Raw genomic sequence first — 20,806 nt, forward strand, 5'->3', positions numbered from 1 at the left:
AAGCTTCCATGTCTTCTCTCTCTCTCTTCCTGTCTTTCTCTCTCCATTTCTAGTACTTCTCTCTCCTCGTACTTGTCTTTCTCTCTCTTCTTCTCTTCTTCTTCTTCTTCTTCTTTGCAGTCTTCTCTCTCTTCTTCTCTCTCCCAGTCCCTCTCCTTGACAATTGGTATCAGAGCATAGGTTCTTGGTCCTAGTTAGTCCTTCATTTTACCCAGTTACAACTTTCTAGTCACATGGAATTTTGAGTCTCAGGTACACAGGTACAGGGAGCAGTAGGGAGTTCCCAAAGATTTTTGGACCACAAGGACTGCAGGCAGGAGCATTAATGGTAGCTTGGACCAAGTTTGGAGGAAGGAAGACCGACTTTGGCAGCTCGTGGGTCATTTTTGGCCCATTTTGAAGGTAAACTCTTAGTAACCGTGGTTACAGGAGTTAGAAGAAAGTCTAGTTGGGGTTATTTTTCAGGGAGACTCTTCTCTCTCCGCCTTTCTCAAGCTTCTTGCAAGCTCCCATGGAGGTAATCAGCCCCAAACCTTGCTCTTTCTCTTCCATGGAGTTTGCCTTCCTTCCTAGGGGCTCCTTAAGCCTTTGAGCTATAGGGCAAGTGGTGGAAGTGTTGTGTAAGACCTCCTCTCCCCTCCAGGAAGCCCCAAGCATTTCATGGCGCAAAATGTGGGCTAATTCTAGGCTAGAATGATAGCACCACAGGCTTCCTCTCCTTCTTGGCTCTCATTCCCAGCTTCTTGCAGGTCATTTGGGCAAGATTGAAGCCTCCTTTCTCATCTTCTTGGACTTCTCTTCCATCTCAGAAACCGTGATCATATACAGTCCATGGCAGCCATGAAAGCTTGGCATCAAGCTCAAGAATCTTGAAGATTTTGGTCTCTTCTTGGTCCCGAGGGTTCACTCTTCAAGCCTAGCTCAAGATTTGGCCATCAAGAAGCACGGGAAGAAGATTAGAAGCAAGATTTGAAGACATGCATTTGTGGGCAGCCATGGCTATGGAAGTAGGGCTTCAATTTCATCAAGAGCTCTTCATGGGAAGGTCCTGAGCCATCCTATCTCCAAGCTACAGCCACATTGGAGCTCATTCTCAATATTTGAAGGCCGTGCTCATTTGGAAGGAATCCTTCTCTTGATCAGTTTATGCAAGCAATGCCCTTCCCCCATTGAAGAATCCTTCTTCCCCAAGCTTGAATTCATCTCTTCTTGACGGAGCACAACCATTTTGGAGCTATGGAGCATACGCGATCAAATTCGAGCTCTCATGAAGGACTGAAGTGGCATTAGTAGCTGCAATCTTCATCAAACAACACAAGGTAACCGATTCTTGGCTCTCATTCTCTCCCATTAAGCCTCTTGTTGAATCCTATCCACTTGCTTGAGAGGATGCATGAGTCCAAGTAGATAATAGGAGTCCCAAACATTGTATGCATGCTGAATATTAATCTCAGTCATTCTCATTTGATCCTATGGCATTGGAATGGATTTTATTCATACTAAAGCTTCATTGAGATTATACTTTTGCTTACCCATAACCCGTTTGGCTTCTTGTGAATTGGGTGAGCTAAGAATTGATTAAAAAAATCCATTGTGTAAGGGTGAGTTGGCAGTGAGTCACTGCCAGTAAGCTCTCTATCCCTATTCCCAATTCCAATTCTATGCACTTCATGAAAAGCCAAAATTTCCATTCCGGGTGAGAAAAAGCCCGATGCCAAGTGAGGTGGCAAGAGAAAAGAGGGGTGACCCCCCTTGCTATCAAAGACCCTAAAGGGGTGCACAACCCAGCCCGGTTGCCCACCTCCCGATGATCTAGAGCCCAAAACTCGTTTGCAGGTGCAGGTATTTCTTGGGAGATTGAGAAATTGACTTGGCATGATGGAAATTCTGATGACTATGGCATGACACACTCTTGTGTGCATGGGATGTATGATCGTACTTCAACAAATGTATCAGGAAATGTATCTTTAGATACACATGCAACTATGTATGCAGTGATTTATGGGAATGTATTGCTTCACTTGGATTGAAGATGGATATATGTATCATGGGATACACCTATGCAGTCATATATGCAGTAAGGGCAGTGGTTATGCATGTAGGAGAGCCTATCTTGTTGGATATGGTCATGGGAACGCTTACTCTTATGCTCAGTAATGCTGAAGTGATGCCAAATATGCTAAGGGATGCTAAAGTGATGTATGATGCCAAGGAAACAGTGAATCCCACAGTGCAATAGAAGGGGAATCCAATTTCAGCCCTCTTGTGACTGTTTCAGGGTGCTGTAGAGAAATTGCTTGCATTTGCAGAAGTGTTGCCACTCCCAAGAATTGAAGTGCTGACCTTGGAGAGTACCCTCAGGCCTTGTCAAGAACCTCGCTCAGTTTTGGATACCCACTTGGATCATACCAAATACCTACAACCCAAAACAGGCCTTTCCTAGGTGTAGACAGGGTGCTGGACTGCACAGAACAGTCCCACATTTCTAATTACAGATTTTTTTGTATAAAATCTAGGAACACGTGCCTATGCTCATCTTGAAGAAAGTGTTTCTACCTCCGTTTTGAACAAAAAAGTATGTCAATCGGAGTTGTCTATCTCTAGTTATAGCCAAAACAATGACAAGTGGTCTCACGGGACTGCACCTAGACATGGCAGGTAACAGGGGGAAAGACAAAGCAAATGAAGATGTTCAGCAACAGATAAGGGATGCACGCACCCCCAAAGGATGACACAAACTTTGAGGTTGAAGAGGAATACCTCTCTCACTCCATGGGAAGTCTTAGTGCACTCAATCATACCCTCAGTTCACACGAGACTAGACATGCGAAGAGGCATAGGGAAGTAATGGAAGGTCAAGCTCAAATGGTGACGGAGATGCGCCAAATGACCTCTACCATGGAAGCACTTGCAACCAAGTTCTCAATGTGGATGGATTCCCAAATGAAAGGCAAGAAAAAAGAGGTTAGACCAAGCATGCAAGGTGAAAGAGTTACCATCCCATTCGCGAATGCAGCCTATGCAAGTACCCAATGTATTTTGGAAAGAATGGGCATTCCCAACATCAGCTTTGAGCAAGGAGAGCCCTCACAAAGGCATGCACAACCCACAAACAATGGGATGAGGAGTAACTCTTAGCCACCACCCGTGCCCATGCCACCTATGCATACTCAGCCGTCTTTTGGAAGGAATCACTCAAACAATGGGTCATTTCTTGGCAGCCCAATGGATCAGCCCCACTTTGGGTATATGGGACAGCCCCCCAACCATGAAAGGGAGTTGAGAGACAAAATCATTTTCTCAAAGTTCAATGGACAGTCGTCCTCCCTGGCTGAACTAGAAGAATGGCTCTCCAAGCTTGAAGACTACTTTAGCATAATGCCAAGAAATGACGATCAAAAGATACACTTTGCCACGATACACTTAGAGGGCTTTGCCCACACGTGGTGGTGGTACATAAAGACGGAAAATTAGCAGCTTGTTAATACTTGGGATGTATTCAAAGCTCTTATGATTCAAGTCTTTGTATCTCCGGTTGAGAAGGAGAAGCTTGCAAGGCAATGGTATGGCTTAGAGCAACGTGGGATGACGGTGCGTGACTACACAAACCAATTTCTCAATCTCACAATGTATGTTGAGTCCATTAGTGACGATGCAAAGCTTCACAAGTACATTTATGGTTTGGATCTCCAACTCTCGGCTAATGTTTCAGCCCAAAGTCCATCATATTCTTTCAAAGCTATTGAGTTGGCTGAGAGGTACTCTCGTAAGTACCACTGAGACGCTTCAGGACAACAAAGAGGGGCGTCTCAACCACTATTTGGGTAGCAAAGAGGACCTATGCAATCACATTTTGGGCAACAAAGAAGTGTTGTAAGTCCCGGGAAGTTTGGGGCAGGTTATGGTGGTGGAAATATACCATTCATCACCCCAAAGATCCCCACATACCCCACCTTTAATGCCTCTAGGCAAAACAATAATTTCAGGACTGCAAATCAAGAAAGAGCTGAAAATAGACAAGGGGATAGGAGGGGTAAAAATGCTTCAGCTTTTGGTGGTCAACGCTTTATCTCGATGGACCTCTACAAAGAAAGGAATGAAAAAGGACTTTGCTTTAAATGCGGGGAAAAGTATACAGTCGAGCATGCATCTAAATGTACTTATAGGAATGCAAAAGCAAGGGTACATAGTATGTTAGTCTTTGATGAATCTGATAAAGATCATGAGGATGCAAGTGCCTTTGCAATCGCTATCAAAAATGATGAGGTTGAAGAGGAATGTGGGCAAGAAGAATTCTTTGACCCGACCGACACCTTTCCATTTGACCTCGGGCAGTCATGTAGATGTAAATATGGGTGATAAGAATGGTTCACATGCAATTTTTCAGGGCTGGACAGCTTGTTCACCTGTAGGGAATTAAAAACAATAGTGAATTTCAGCTTATTACAGCCAAACAACTCAAGAAAGAGTTCAAGAAATGTTCCTAGATTTTTGTGCTGCAATTGAATAAGAAAAATGCAGATCAGTCCCGAAAAATGCATGATAATTCAACCCTTAAGGCTCTTCTTGCGGAGTATGGTGACTTGTTTTACTTACCTATAACATTACCTCCCAAGAGAGTGGTTGATCACCCCATTGATTTGGAGACCCACTCCAAGCCGGTCAATAAACCCCCTTACAGGTTGTCCAAATGTGAAAGAGAAGAAGTGGCCAAGCAGGTCAAGGATTTAGTAGATATGGGACTCATTGAGCCTAGCTCATCCCCTTTTGCATCACTTGTCTTACTGGTCAAAAATAAAGATGGCACTTTCAAGATGTGCATAGATTATAGAGATCTGAATAAGATGACTATCAAGAATAGATATCCTATTCCTAGGGTGGATGACGTGTTAGATGAGTTGAAGGGAGCTAAGTATTTCACAAAGATTGATTTGAGATTCGGCTACCATGAGATACACGTGCGTGAAGGGGATGAGATAAAGACTACATTTAGGACTGATCGTGGGCTCTATCACTTCTTGGTCATGCCCTTTGGCTTGACTAATGTACCAGCCACGTTTCAGAGCCTCATGAACAAAATACTTCAGCCTTACCTATTCAAATTTGTATTGGTATTTTTCAATGGCATCCTTATTTATAGTCGCTCAAAGGAAGCTCACCTTATGCACATGAGGCAGTTATTTGATGTACTTAGACAGCATAGACTCTTTGCTAAGGAGACAAAGTGTTCGTTCATGCAAATTGAGGTTGAGTACTTGGGACACATTGTCAGTGAGGCATGCATTAGAGCTGACCCAAAGAAACTGTAGTGTGTCAGAGATTGGTCCACACTTACAAATACTACCTCTGGGTGGATTCTTGGGTCTCTCCTCATTTTACCGCAGATACATTCGGCACTATGCCACTATTGCAGCCCCTCTCACTGATAGGCTAAAGAAAGAAGCATTTTTTTGGGATGCATTGGCAGATAGAAGCTTTAATCAACTAAAAGATTTGCTTACTTCAGCCCTATCTTGGTATGCCCTGATTTTTCTAGGGAATTCACCATTCAGTGTGATGCCAGTGGGAGAGGAATTGGTGCAGTCTTGCTGCAAGAACATGGGGTCATAGCTTTTGAGAGCCGAAAGCTGGCTGAAAATGAGAGGGTTATGAATGTCTATGATCAGGAAATGCTGGCCATCCTTCATGCCATCAAGAAATGGCATCATTATTTGTATGGCAGCTGGTTTAGAGTGAAAAGCGACCATAGAGTACTCAAGTACTTCTTGTCTCAGTCAAATCTAACTCCAAAGCAGAGGAAATGGGTAGCCACCTTACAGAACTATGACTTTGACATCACCCACACTCGTGGGAAGAACAATGTAGTGGTAGATTCCCTGTCTAGGATATGGGCATGTAAAGTCTCTGCTATCATGGAGTTACACAGTGATTGGATACATGAGCTTTAGGAGGCTTACCTATTAGACGCTGATTTCAACAATGTATTTCAGAAATTACAGGAAGGACAATGTGTGAAAAACTCTTCGTATTAGCTGAAAAATGGGCTTTTATGGTATAATGGCTGAATTGCCATCCCTCATGCTTCCCCATTCAAGCAGAAAATCATGTAGGAGATACATTCAGCCCCTATAGCTGGTCATTTGGGAGTCTTTAAGACCTATGACAAGATTGCTAAAAGCTTTTACTGGAAGAGCCTTTGGAGAGATGTGAAAGACTTTGTCTTGGGCTGCATGCCTTGTCAGCAAAACAAGGACAACACCTTAAAACCAGCTGGTTTACTTCAGCCATTGCCTATGCCTCAAGGCAAGTGGACACACATCACTATGGACTTAATTACCAGCCTACCGGTGACCAAGAAAGGTTGGGACAGCATCTATGTAGTTGTGGACAGACTCACAAAGGCAGCCCATTTCATCCCCACAAAGACTCAGTATAATGCTTCTCAAGTAGCCAGCCAATTCATGGAATCTGTTTTCAAATTACATGGCTTATCGCAGGTCATTGTGCATGATCGAGATGCTAAGTTTATGAGTAACTTTTGGCAAGTAGTTTTTATCTCTATGGGCACTCAGTTAGCCCCTTCCACTGCTTACCATCCATAGATAGATGGTCAGACAGAAAGGGTTAACAAATGGCTGGAAACTTACTTGAGGCATTTTTGTCATGATGTGAAGCATGCTTAGGATTCATGGTTGCATTTGGTTGAGTTTGCCTATAATAACTCCACACACACTAGCATTGAAGTTTCACCTTTTAAGGCCTTGTATGGCTACAAGGTGCCCCTTCCTGTGGTTATCTTCAATGATAAAATAAATCTACAAAGCAAGGAAGAATTGGATAGAATGCAGGCCTTACTTCAGTAGTGCAAATCTAACTTGAAGAGAGCTCAAGGTCAAATGAATCTTTATGCTAATGACAAAAGACGGGATGTGGAGTTTCAAGAAGGGGGTTTGGTGCTCTTGAAAGTGCCTAAGTCTAGATATGCCTCCCTTAAGGACAGGTCTAGCAATAAGTTGGCACATAGGTTCTATGGACCATACTGGATTATCAAGAGAGTGGGAGACTTGGCATATAGATTGGCATTACCCCCATCTATGAAGATCCATAATGTCTTCCATGTGAGTCAGTTGAAGCCCTTCATTGGCTCAGTAGTGGACTATGTTGAGGAACTCCCACCGATAGATGAAGAAGGCATCATTCAATATGTACCCGAAAAAGTCATAGGACAAAGGGAAAAGAGGCTTCGCTCTCGCTCGATCATGGAATACTTGATTAAGTGGCAAGGTTTACCACTCGAGGAAGCTTCTTAGAGACCAACTTCAGTTTTGGAAGAGTTCCCATACCTTTTAGAAGCAGATTTGGCTGAAATCTAGCTAACTATGGTCCTTGATTTCTCCCAAACTGACTACAGATAGCACTCTATTTTAAAGAAGACTTTATTTTGTACTACGAATAGCAATGCACACCATACATGGGCTGAAAGCACTTCTCGAGAGCTCCGTTTTGATATATAGCACACCCCGTTTGGAGCCTCCCATAGAAAGTTATGACAAATTCACTACAGCAAGGTCCTATAGTAAACAACTTGCTGTCCACTGTCTGCAGCCCACATTTACTCCATATATTTGGGTCAAAACTCATGTTTATAACTCCCCAATAAGGCCCATGTATCGTACATACCCCATGACCTATCATACACAATAATACCTCTTCATTCATCATTATACCCTTGTAATAATGCAGTAGAGTAGTACTCTGATCGGCCCCTCCCAGTTATCACACGTGCCCAAATTGTTTTTGAGGGCAAAAACCTTCGGGTGGGGATGGAATGTAAGAGAGGGGGACTTAATAATGGGGAAATACTAGCTACACTGGTTGGCATATAAGGTGAAAGTGACTGAATTTTTCATTATCAGATAACTAATATAAGTCTTCTTTCTCCTTCACCTTGCTCTCCAAGCTTCCATGTCTTCTCTCTCTCTCTTCTTGTCCTTCTCTCTCCATTTCTAGTATTTTTCTCTCCTCGACGTACCTATCTTTCTCTCTCTTCTATTCTTCTTCTTCTTCTTTGCAGTCTTCTCTCTCTTCTTTCTCTCTCCTAGTCCCTCTCCTTGACACATATAGTTGGGGTATTTACAAGTAGCTTATGCATTCACCCTTTTTATGCCATATAAAAGGGGATGTCCCAGTGTGTGACAAAAAAGTCAAACCCCAATAGCCCAAGTCTAATATAGAAATAAAATTTGAAATGTCATCGTCACCATACCTGCAAATCGCAAAGTAGGTGGAGCTTGCACATGATAATATACAACTATTGCTAGTTAGACTTCAATGTAAAATAGCAATCATGTAAATTCATGAGAGCATCCTTCAATGACATAAAAGATTGGGTGACTATCAATTGAATAAGTAAAAGCATTTTAATGAGTTAAGTAGCAATAAGAACTTCTCACCATTCAATCCAGACAATGATTTTCATTGCATGTGCATATTCTACATGATGCTTGACATACATTTACTCTAAAGTTCATATCATGAATTTCGAAAATGTGATGTCAATATCTCAAACCTTTTCTATCAAATGATATGACTTTGAGTTGGCAACTTCTATCAAGAAACATACCATTTAAGTAGACAATGGATATGTGAACTACATTTTCAAATGAGCTTTAGAACAATTGGCATCACGTGTAACTCGCACAAGAACTATGAAAATGTGTTAACCATGACTAGAGAAGAAAGATTCTACAAACAAAAATAATTTGATGCTTGGAAGGACTCTTTGTCAATGTCAAACTTCAATGGAGCACAACCTTTCTTTTGGGTCTTTGTCACAATGATAGGACATCTATAGCCAAAGTCATCTAGGCTAATAAAGGCAAAGTGTCGATTAGTGATTGAACCGAAATCTCAACTTTTCTATTAAATGTGCCAACAACTAGTAGATGATATTGGACTTAGCATATCAAGAGAGATGATGTTAGCTTTGCAACCACCTAGTGTTTGAATTGTATGGTTAAATGAAATTTTCTTTTCAATCATTAGATTGTGTGGTTACAAGCACTTTTGCTTTTCATATGTTGTGTGCACATGTAGAGAACTTGTCTATTTAATGCTCTTACACCTACACATCGTTTCCTTTTCATGTAAAGCACTCCCATATTTACCTAAGCCTTTTGAGTAATCATACTTCTTAAACTCATAATAAGAACTTATTTTTACATTGGGGAGGAGCATAGCTCTTATTCACTGGCACTCATTCTCTTTATTCACTGTAGAGCAATAGCTAATTTTTAGGTCGTATAATAATTTAAAACTCTTTTGAGTTGGGATCAAACGTATGTTGTGCGGTAAGGCACCACACTCAAAGCCATGCATCTTAAATTATGATGATTTGAGCAGAAGTTAAAGTTACTATATGTATATCCTCTACATCGAGTGCATTCAAAGCCTATTTATAAATATCATTATCTGTGAATTTTTCCTGAATAAAGCATAACCCCACGTGATGCACACATATATTCATGAGTAACTTACCCGAAGAATGAAGCTTTTTATGATCGATGGCACACTTTAGTGGGATTGTGGAAAAGCCGGCCTCTTCAATCAAAGAGTGAGAACTCATTAGAGAGAAATTTCACGGGTTGGTTGTAGCATTAAAGAGAGGAGGACACACACGAAAGAAATTTCTGATGGAGTAGCCGTGTGTACTGCTTATTTCATGTTGGAAGCTCGCGCGATATTGCACTGGGCATTGACTTCCACGCGAGGAGAACCTCGCGCACATAAAGGCAACGAGGTAGAAAAGATCAAGTCATAGAATCCGTCGCCATTATTATCCTCCTCATCCATGTCGCCCTGGTGAGCTCATGAGATGACATTATAGCGCTAATTTGCTGCTTTTGCTCGCTCCATGACGACGATCAAAGTTAGTCCCAGATCATGTGCTTCTGTCGTAGTTTTCGCTCCTGAGAATTCCCGCCACTTGAACATGCAAATCGCTAGTTCGGTCACCGATGGAATATTATTCACCATGCGATAGGAGTGTGTGCGCCCTTTGGAATAAGGTTGCACCTAGCATAGGAGACACATGTCCCCTATTTGCAAGGGATATAAGTAATCTTTCACATAAGGTTGAGTCTAGCTATAGCTAGCTAGCTCTCAAAAGATATCAACAATCCAAATCCTAAATAATCCAAGTTAACGATCCCAAGTCCCATGACCCCTTTATAAAGCAAGACCCCATAAGCTAGCCCCAGTGCCATGCGATAGTGAATCATTCAACTAATCGCGTGGTAGGAGTGCGTGTGCCCTATCATTTCTGTTACCGATGGATTATTCACCTTGCGATAGTGAATCATTCAACTTGCGTGGTAGGAGTGTGTGCGCCCTGTGGAATAAGGGTGCATCTAGCATAGGAGACACAGGTCCCCTATTTGCAAGGGATATAAGTAATCTATCACATAAGCCCCAAGCCTTAAGGATATCAATATATAAAGCCCCTCAAGTAACGTACAAGGTGATAGCACATAAACCTTTTGAGAAGTCAAGAGCATGCTTTGAAAGACACATCAATTATGATTCACGATAAATGTAGACATGCCACATCCTAAGGGCCACGAACTGCCCCCATTAATTGGGATGAAACTCCCTAACTAAGATGGATCTATGGGTCCGCTTTATTTTTTCAGGCCCACTTTGTATGGCATTGCTTCTCATCCCCTTTTATGGACTTTTGCAAAATTCTTAGTCTTAATCCTGTGAAGATTATTTAGTGGTGCATCAAGCCTGATAAGTGTAGCTATAATTGATCAATAATTTAAAGTTGACCACCTTTTATCCTAGTTTGATATTTATAAAAACTAGGAACTAATTATATTGTGCCGTTTGTGCATCTTCTTCCATATCCTTCTAATGCATGGACATTGTTAAAAGAGATAAGAAGAATCCTCTATTTCAACCTTGCATAAAGAGTAAGGTCCTAAAATAAGCATCAACATACTATGCCTACCACTATGGGAAACTTCAGCATAACTAGACTCTAAAGAAACGTATTGAACTTACAAAAATATATGGCATTCTAAGTTTCTAAGGTTTATAATTTTGTAGTTGTTGCTTACATAGATAAATTTCTTGTGCTTATCCAAATCATGTAAGAGTTTATGGACACATTGCCCACCTTGCCTAGGATTGAGCTTAATGTTCAATTCAACATCTTTGTTTACCATTTCATTAGCCAATAGGGATCTACTTGGGTAAGAATATAGTACCACTATATTATGGCATCATGTGAATTATTTCAAATAATTTATTGAAATAAAATTTCATATCTAGAAACTTTTTCTCAACATAAGAAAAAAAAACATATATAGGAAAATATTACCTAGCTAGAAACTTCTTCTCATAGGAAAAAATAGCCTATATAGGAAAATATTACTTATTTAGAAAAATTTTCTACACATGAGGAGAAAAAGCCTATATAGTGAATTTTTTAAAACCTAATCTATATAGGAAGAGAGCGCCCTTTTCGCTAGGTCCAAAAATCCCTAGATGTGTGTACTTTTGTTTAGTAAATTAGGTAGGAAAACTCTTTTTCTCCTATCTAGACACATTAGTCAAAAGCTCCTAGTGATTGATTAGTACAAGATAAGAACTAGCTTATACTCTAGTTATAATTATGATAAACCACACCAACAAGTTAGGGGTGAATGTGCATACTAATGAGACATGTTGTATCTAAGTTTGATTAGCTGTGTGCATTTCTTCATAGGTTCTTATGACATGATGTAACCATCACCATCCTCTTAAATTGAATTATAGCAAAAAGTTTACATATTCCAAACATGTAGCATTGAATGTAAGTTGACTATGGTTAGCTTATCTTCACAACTAGAATTTACATAAATACTTTGCATGCAACTAGTTTCTCATGTTTAGCCCTTGTATTTATGATTTTGAAAATAGGTACAAGTTGGTTCATCTCAAGATGGAGGAACAAATAACCATTTTGTACTCATCCATGGTTTAAGCCATGGGGCATGGTGTTGGTACAAAATCATAACAATTTTACAAAGCAAGGGAAACAATGTGACTGCTTTAGATCTCACATCAAATGGCATCAACAAAGCAGTAGCAGACCAAGTGACTTCTGTAGCTCAATATGTGAAGCCTTTGATAGACTTTTTACAGAACAACATTACAAATGTTGATGAGAAGGTTTGATTTGGTTGTCAATTTCCCAGTCACTTTAATTTGCTAGAGCCCATACATTACCTTTTGAATATATATTGGATCAACCACTTCTAATTTATTTAAATTCTAATACGTCAGGTTATTCTTGTTGGACATAGCTTGGGAGGAGGTGCCATCTCTTATGCAATGGAACATTTTCCAAATAAAATAGATAAAGCAATATTCCTTTCTCCGTTTATGCCAAGGAATGGGGAAAGCTATATACCCATACAAGATTTCGAGGTACTAGACATAAGACCTATGCTTTCTACAATGTGATAATTTATTTCATGTTTTATTGCATTTTATGACACTCATTTCATACATCATGAACATCATGATTATTATAACAATGGCTATGGTAATGAATTTAGATGTGCTTATGTTGCAAATATGTAGGCATGTCATGATGGAGTAGCCATGACTAATGAAAGCATGATAGAAATTGTGAAGAAAATTTGAAAAAACTAAAAACATAGTTACAATTTTTTTGATGATGATCATGGCCCTAGAGCTTGTGGTGGAAATTATTGTGGTGATAATTAGAATAAAGCATAGTCATTGTGTCATATTTTATTACCATTATTTTATTGTGTGCTCACTTGATGTTTCTCTTGGAACTTCTTGAATTTTCTAGGCTTCACAAGAATTAATCCAAAATAGAGTTTTCCTATTCAATTTTGCAAATGGTTCTTCATCCGAGCCAACATCAGTTTATATTAATCTTGCAAAAGCTGCAGAATATTTTTATAATAAAAGCCCAATCGAGGTAAGAATTCACTATTTGGTGCTCTAGCAAGAATCTTAGTGCATGAATAACTTGGTTAATCAATTAATTTAAATACAAATCTAAGTCAATGTCATTATTCCTCTCATACCCCTTCTTTTTGCAACGTACATTACAAGTAAATATAAAACAAGCAATGCATGTTTTTTGTTCATTTTGTAATAACTACCAACATCTATGTTGCCATGTAGATACATATTTAGATTTACCTACCATATAGTTTGTATGAAAAATCTCATCATGTAGATTATAAAAAAATGCAATGATTGTCTATTGTTGTGTTCCATGGTACGAAACTAAGTGGACTTACTGTTCATCAATGTAGTCTGGATGCTCATTTGTGAATGTGTGCAAAAGCATGCAACCTTCCATATGCACATTGAGACGCCCATAAAATTGCAATATTTACTAACAAATTATCCATATCTCCAACCTTTTAAAGAGGAACAAAAAGGTAAAGTTAAACAAATTATGAAACATAATATAGAATGCTTAGTCCTTCATATTCAAAGTCAATAGACCTTACTCTTAGGAAATGTGTGTAGTTAGAAAAAACTAAAATCTAACAAATACCCTATATTTCTGGTATTGAAAATCACTTTTGAGTAAAAGTAACTTACTAAGAACTTATTAATAACTTTTGTATTTTCTCAAGGAAATACTTTTAGGGTCTACATGACCTAGTCTCTAACAATGTTATGCAAAGAGTTGGAATTTTATTTATGAACAACATTCAAACTAGTTTTTTATTTTGACAAATGCATATTAACCTCATCAACAAAAACTAGTCTATCTCAAAAATAGAGTAACAATATAAATTATTGGTGTTTTTTGCAGGATATAAATCTTGCATTCACATTATTGAATCCCTCACCTTATGGACCACTCTTTGAGAACCTTACATTAACTCAGACTCGGTATGGTCGTATTAAGCGATACTACATAAAGACAACCATGGACCGTGTAATTCCACCATCTCTACAAGCACAAATAGTGCAGGATAATCCCCCAAATAAAGTGTTCAGTATTGAAGGTAGTGACCACTCGTCCTTTTTTTCTTATCCAGAAGTCCTTTCTAATATTCTCAATTCCATTGCCAAAAACCAAACCTTAAAAAAATAGTATAGTCATGCAAAATGTAAGAACCAAAATTTCAAAGCTCCTTAATAGTTATGTTATCTAGGTTATAGATGATCATTGCCCTTGAAAGAAGTCAAAACACTATTCTAATAAGCATAGAGGTTTCCATGACTACTCTTATGTGAGGGTCTCTATGCCTTGATGTGTTAACAATAATGGAGCTTAAATACATATCCAGCTTAAAGTTGCAATAATTCCATGTTGTATTGGATTGCATCAACCTCTCTTATGAATAGAAGGAAGCTTGCAAAGGATGATGAAGGACACATAAAGAGAAGCCATCAAAAGTGAAAAGTTATACATGGAAAATATGTGTACCATAGGGAGTACGAAAGAGATGCATGCGTATGTAAGAAACCCACAGGTATACTACAATAGAACGAATTCAAACAGATGGATGTTAAGATAGAAACTAAGAAACCCTTGTGATTTTTAGTTTGTAAATATGTGGATAAATGTTTTGTTGATCAAAGGTGGAGATTTAGAAATTTGAGAAAAAATTTGGGTGAATTTTAGAAAAAAAACATAAATTTTTGTCTATGTGGGCTATTTTCTAAGTTTTAAAGCCCATAAATTTAGGGTTGTGACCTTGAAAACCTCTAGAATAAGTCATTTGCCTAAAAATAGCCTCTAATTTTACCTTGGTGAAAAAATGAAAAAAATAACATCCTCCCTTATGCAAAGTTACATCAACACAATCCTCAAATCAGATATATCTCATTGTCAGGACCTACAATGGGCCCAACATTGGCTCTAAGGCACAAGTAGGGCCTTTACTACTCACTTGAAACCACCCCACATGGCTACACAACCAGGAACATCTAAGAACTTTGGGTTTGTTCGAGTTTGTAGTCCAATGAATGTCTCTTTTCGCACTCCTCAAAAGGAGTTCTTGAACATCTCGGTGTTGTATACCATGTAGAACACACACATGGAGCACCCCTTAGTTGATTGTCGCGACTCTACTACAACTCTCCTACACCTTGGAGATTGGCCCCAAGATGTGCCATGAACACAAAACATATTTGAAAAAAATTCCACTCTTTTGATTAAATAATCAAGGAGATGATAGATAAACCTCACCAAATAACTCCGAAGGAATCGAATATCTAGACTTATGGCTTGGGATACCTCACACTCTCAACTTCGGGTCATCATTCATACAAACACATGCTATGCATCCAGGATATAATACCATGTGGTGCATCAATGCAAGTGTGAATATGATCATTGTACTCAAACAAATGTTCATTGAAAATCAACAACGTGAAAGTGCGAAGACAATTCTTTTCATGATTTCCTTTTTTCTATAATAGTGCTTTGTTGCTTAGGGCTAGCACCGAGCTTCCTCGTACTACTAGTCCCTTTAATTTTAAACAACCACAAACTCTATATAAAATGCAACATAAAACATTAAAATTTAACGTAATTTATCACTCAATAACCCCTACTCCCTACCGTTTAAAATTTTTCTTGCATTGATAGGTATAGGCATGGTTTTTAATGTATTTTTCTTTATTAAAAGCTATAAAACCTCACTCCAACGAAGAGATAGGGCTGAACGAAGCCTCATGCTTCAACTTCATCATATGTCCACGCACATTAATCTTCTTTTTTCTTATTTTTATGACGTGAAAATCTTATTTTTTTCTATTTATTTATTAAAAAATGTAAATAATTATTGATTCAAGTGTAGAGTGATTACTCCTACACAAAATGATTTTCTTAGTATGTTTCATTCCATAGAACGATGAATGCACACCAAAAACCCAAAAACCGCATATTCCCCTTAAACCATCTAGTCTCGGGTTTTGCATGTTTTGCATAAAATTATTATACGCGTGGTTTTTTATGATTCTTTCAATATGACTAATCAAACAGAGGATTGGCAATTAAATCCAAGCATTACTAACCATTTCAATAAGAATCCATCATAAAACGATAAAATCTATCTTTTTCTCATAAAACTATTCATTATGATGTGCATTTTTCGATGTTGGAGGCCCTATGATGCTCTTCCATAGCTGTTGATGATCCATCAAAATCTGATTCACTTCTCTGTCCACTTGTGCATAATCGTTTGACCAAAAACATGTATAAGAGTCCATCCCCCTCTCTTTTACATTGATCCATGAGAATAAACCATAAGAGGAGAGAGGAGAGGGGAGAGAGAAATACTAAAATCCAATATTCTTGTATAATGCATCATTTCAAGCATTGTTTGTCATGATGTAAAGCGAGGAATTGGAGCATCCTGCTACCTTGAGAATTCTTTTTGATGTTGCTGATCATAAACATCATTTCATACATCATGAACATCATGATTATTATAACAATGGCTATGGTAATGAATTTAGATGTGCTTATGTTGCAAATATGTAGGCATGTCATGATGAAGTAGCCATGACTAATGAAAGCGTGATAGAAATTGTGAAGAAAATTTGAAAAAACTAAAAACATAGTTACAATTTTTTTGATGATGATCATGGCCCTAGTGCTTGTGGTGGAAATTATTGTGGTGATAATTAGAATAAAGCATAGTCATTGTGTCATATTTTATTACCATTATTTTATTGTGTGCTCACTTGATGTTTCTCTTGGAACTTCTTGAATTTTCTAGGCTTCACAAGAATTAATCCAAAATAGAGTTTTCCTATTCAATTTTGCAAATGGTTCTTCATCCGAGCCAACATCAGTTTATATTAATCTTGCAAAAGCTGCAGAATATTTTTATAATAAAAGCCCAATCGAGGTAAGAATTCACTATTTGGTGCTCTAGCAAGAATCTTAGTGCATGAATAACTTGGTTAATCAATTAATTTAAATACAAATCTAAGTCAATGTCATTATTCCTCTCATACCCCTTCTTTTTGCAACGTACATTACAAGTAAATATAAAACAAGCAATGCATGTTTTTTGTTCATTTTGTAATAACTACCAACATCTATGTTGCCATGTAGATACATATTTAGATTTACCTACCATATAGTTTGTATGAAAAATCTCATCATGTAGATTATAAAAAAATGCAATGATTGTCTATTGTTGTGTTCCATGGTACGAAACTAAGTGGACTTACTGTTCATCAATGTAGTCTGGATGCTCATTTGTGAATGTGTGCAAAAGCATGCAACCTTCCATATGCACATTGAGACGCCCATAAAATTGCAATATTTACTAACAAATTATCCATATCTCCAACCTTTTAAAGAGGAACAAAAAGGTAAAGTTAAACAAATTATGAAACATAATATAGAATGCTTAGTCCTTCATATTCAAAGTCAATAGACCTTACTCTTAGGAAATGTGTGTAGTTAGAAAAAACTAAAATCTAACAAATACCCTATATTTCTGGTATTGAAAATCACTTTTGAGTAAAAGTAACTTACTAAGAACTTATTAATAACTTTTGTATTTTCTCAAGGAAATACTTTTAGGGTCTACATGACCTAGTCTCTAACAATGTTATGCAAAGAGTTGGAATTTTATTTATGAACAACATTCAAACTAGTTTTTTATTTTGACAAATGCATATTAACCTCATCAACAAAAACTAGTCCATCTCAAAAATAGAGTAACAATATAAATTATTGGTGTTTTTTGCAGGATATAAATCTTGCATTCACATTATTGAATCCCTCACCTTATGGACCACTCTTTGAGAACCTTACATTAACTCAGACTCGGTATGGTCGTATTAAGCGATACTACATAAAGACAACCATGGACCGTGTAATTCCACCATCTCTACAAGCACAAATAGTGCAGGATAATCCCCCAAATAAAGTGTTCAGTATTGAAGGTAGTGACCACTCGTCCTTTTTTTCTTATCCAGAAGTCCTTTCTAATATTCTCAATTCCATTGCCAAAAACCAAACCTTAAAAAAATAGTATAGTCATGCAAAATGTAAGAACCAAAATTTCAAAGCTCCTTAATAGTTATGTTATCTAGGTTATAGATGATCATTGCCCTTGAAAGAAGTCAAAACACTATTCTAATAAGCATAGAGGTTTCCATGACTACTCTTATGTGAGGGTCTCTATGCCTTGATGTGTTAACAATAATGGAGCTTAAATACATATCCAGCTTAAAGTTGCAATAATTCCATGTTGTATTGGATTGCATCAACCTCTCTTATGAATAGAAGGAAGCTTGCAAAGGATGATGAAGGACACATAAAGAGAAGCCATCAAAAGTGAAAAGTTATACATGGAAAATATGTGTACCATAGGGAGTACGAAAGAGATGCATGCGTATGTAAGAAACCCACAGGTATACTACAATAGAACGAATTCAAACAGATGGATGTTAAGATAGAAACTAAGAAACCCTTGTGATTTTTAGTTTGTAAATATGTGGATAAATGTTTTGTTGATCAAAGGTGGAGATTTAGAAATTTGAGAAAAAATTTGGGTGAATTTTAGAAAAAAAACATAAATTTTTGTCTATGTGGGCTATTTTCTAAGTTTTAAAGCCCATAAATTTAGGGTTGTGACCTTGAAAACCTCTAGAATAAGTCATTTGCCTAAAAATAGCCTCTAATTTTACCTTGGTGAAAAAATGAAAAAAATAACATCCTCCCTTATGCAAAGTTACATCAACACAATCCTCAAATCAGATATATCTCATTGTCAGGACCTACAATGGGCCCAACATTGGCTCTAAGGCACAAGTAGGGCCTTTACTACTCACTTGAAACCACCCCACATGGCTACACAACCAGGAACATCTAAGAACTTTGGGTTTGTTCGAGTTTGTAGTCCAATGAATGTCTCTTTTCGCACTCCTCAAAAGGAGTTCTTGAACATCTCGGTGTTGTATACCATGTAGAACACACACATGGAGCACCCCTTAGTTGATTGTCGCGACTCTACTACAACTCTCCTACACCTTGGAGATTGGCCCCAAGATGTGCCATGAACACAAAACATATTTGAAAAAAATTCCACTCTTTTGATTAAATAATCAAGGAGATGATAGATAAACCTCACCAAATAACTCCGAAGGAATCGAATATCTAGACTTATGGCTTGGGATACCTCACACTCTCAACTTCGGGTCATCATTCATACAAACACATGCTATGCATCCAGGATATAATACCATGTGGTGCATCAATGCAAGTGTGAATATGATCATTGTACTCAAACAAATGTTCATTGAAAATCAACAACGTGAAAGTGCGAAGACAATTCTTTTCATGATTTCCTTTTTTCTATAATAGTGCTTTGTTGCTTAGGGCTAGCACCGAGCTTCCTCGTACTACTAGTCCCTTTAATTTTAAACAACCACAAACTCTATATAAAATGCAACATAAAACATTAAAATTTAACGTAATTTATCACTCAATAACCCCTACTCCCTACCGTTTAAAATTTTTCTTGCATTGATAGGTATAGGCATGGTTTTTAATGTATTTTTCTTTATTAAAAGCTATAAAACCTCACTCCAACGAAGAGATAGGGCTGAACGAAGCCTCATGCTTCAACTTCATCATATGTCCACGCACATTAATCTTCTTTTTTCTTATTTTTATGACGTGAAAATCTTATTTTTTTCTATTTATTTATTTAAAAATGTAAATAATTATTGATTCAAGTGTAGAGTGATTACTCCTACACAAAATGATTTTCTTAGTATGTTTCATTCCATAGAACGATGAATGCACACCAAAAACCCAAAAACCGCATATTCCCCTTAAACCATCTAGTCTCGGGTTTTGCATGTTTTGCATAAAATTATTATACGCGTGGTTTTTTATGATTCTTTCAATATGACTAATCAAACAGAGGATTGGCAATTAAATCCAAGCATTACTAACCATTTCAATAAGAATCCATCATAAAACGATAAAATCTATCTTTTTCTCATAAAACTATTCATTATGATGTGCATTTTTCGATGTTGGAGGCCCTATGATGCTCTTCCATAGCTGTTGATGATCCATCAAAATCTGATTCACTTCTCTGTCCACTTGTGCATAATCGTTTGACCAAAAACATGTATAAGAGTCCATCCCCCTCTCTTTTACATTGATCCATGAGAATAAACCATAAGAGGAGAGAGGAGAGGGGAGAGAGAAATACTAAAATCCAATATTCTTGTATAATGCATCATTTCAAGCATTGTTTGTCATGATGTAAAGCGAGGAATTGGAGCATCCTGCTACCTTGAGAATTCTTTTTGATGTTGCTGATCATAAACATCATTTCATACATCATGAACATCATGATTATTATAACAATGGCTATGGTAATGAATTTAGATGTGCTTATGTTGCAAATATGTAGGCATGTCATGATGAAGTAGCCATGACTAATGAAAGCGTGATAGAAATTGTGAAGAAAATTTGAAAAAACTAAAAACATAGTTACAATTTTTTTGATGATGATCATGGCCCTAGTGCTTGTGGTGGAAATTATTGTGGTGATAATTAGAATAAAGCATAGTCATTGTGTCATATTTTATTACCATTATTTTATTGTGTGCTCACTTGATGTTTCTCTTGGAACTTCTTGAATTTTCTAGGCTTCACAAGAATTAATCCAAAATAGAGTTTTCCTATTCAATTTTGCAAATGGTTCTTCATCCGAGCCAACATCAGTTTATATTAATCTTGCAAAAGCTGCAGAATATTTTTATAATA

At 37.6% G+C, this 20,806-nt stretch overlaps 1 protein-coding gene across 1 annotated transcript in view; it reads left to right on the forward strand.

Moving 5' to 3' along the window:
- Window positions 1–14,629, forward strand: part of LOC148032514 (methyl jasmonate esterase 1-like) — a 177,259-nt gene extending 162,630 nt beyond the window's left edge. Inside the window, exons 2-6 of the mRNA XM_087683933.1 lie at window positions 9,792–9,861; window positions 11,965–12,216; window positions 12,331–12,474; window positions 12,869–13,000; window positions 13,856–14,629. Of these exons, the coding sequence (XP_087540059.1) occupies window positions 9,792–9,861; window positions 11,965–12,216; window positions 12,331–12,474; window positions 12,869–13,000; window positions 13,856–14,140 (883 nt within the window). The 3' untranslated portion in view covers window positions 14,141–14,629. The remainder of the gene's footprint in view (window positions 1–9,791; window positions 9,862–11,964; window positions 12,217–12,330; window positions 12,475–12,868; window positions 13,001–13,855) is intronic.
- The last annotated feature ends 6,177 nt before the right edge of the window (window positions 14,630–20,806 follow it).

Source organism: Lygodium microphyllum, chromosome 8, assembly GCF_053477565.2.
Source record: "Lygodium microphyllum isolate KBCC chromosome 8, Lygodium_microphyllum_v1.1.10, whole genome shotgun sequence".
NCBI lineage: Eukaryota > Viridiplantae > Streptophyta > Polypodiopsida > Schizaeales > Lygodiaceae > Lygodium > Lygodium microphyllum.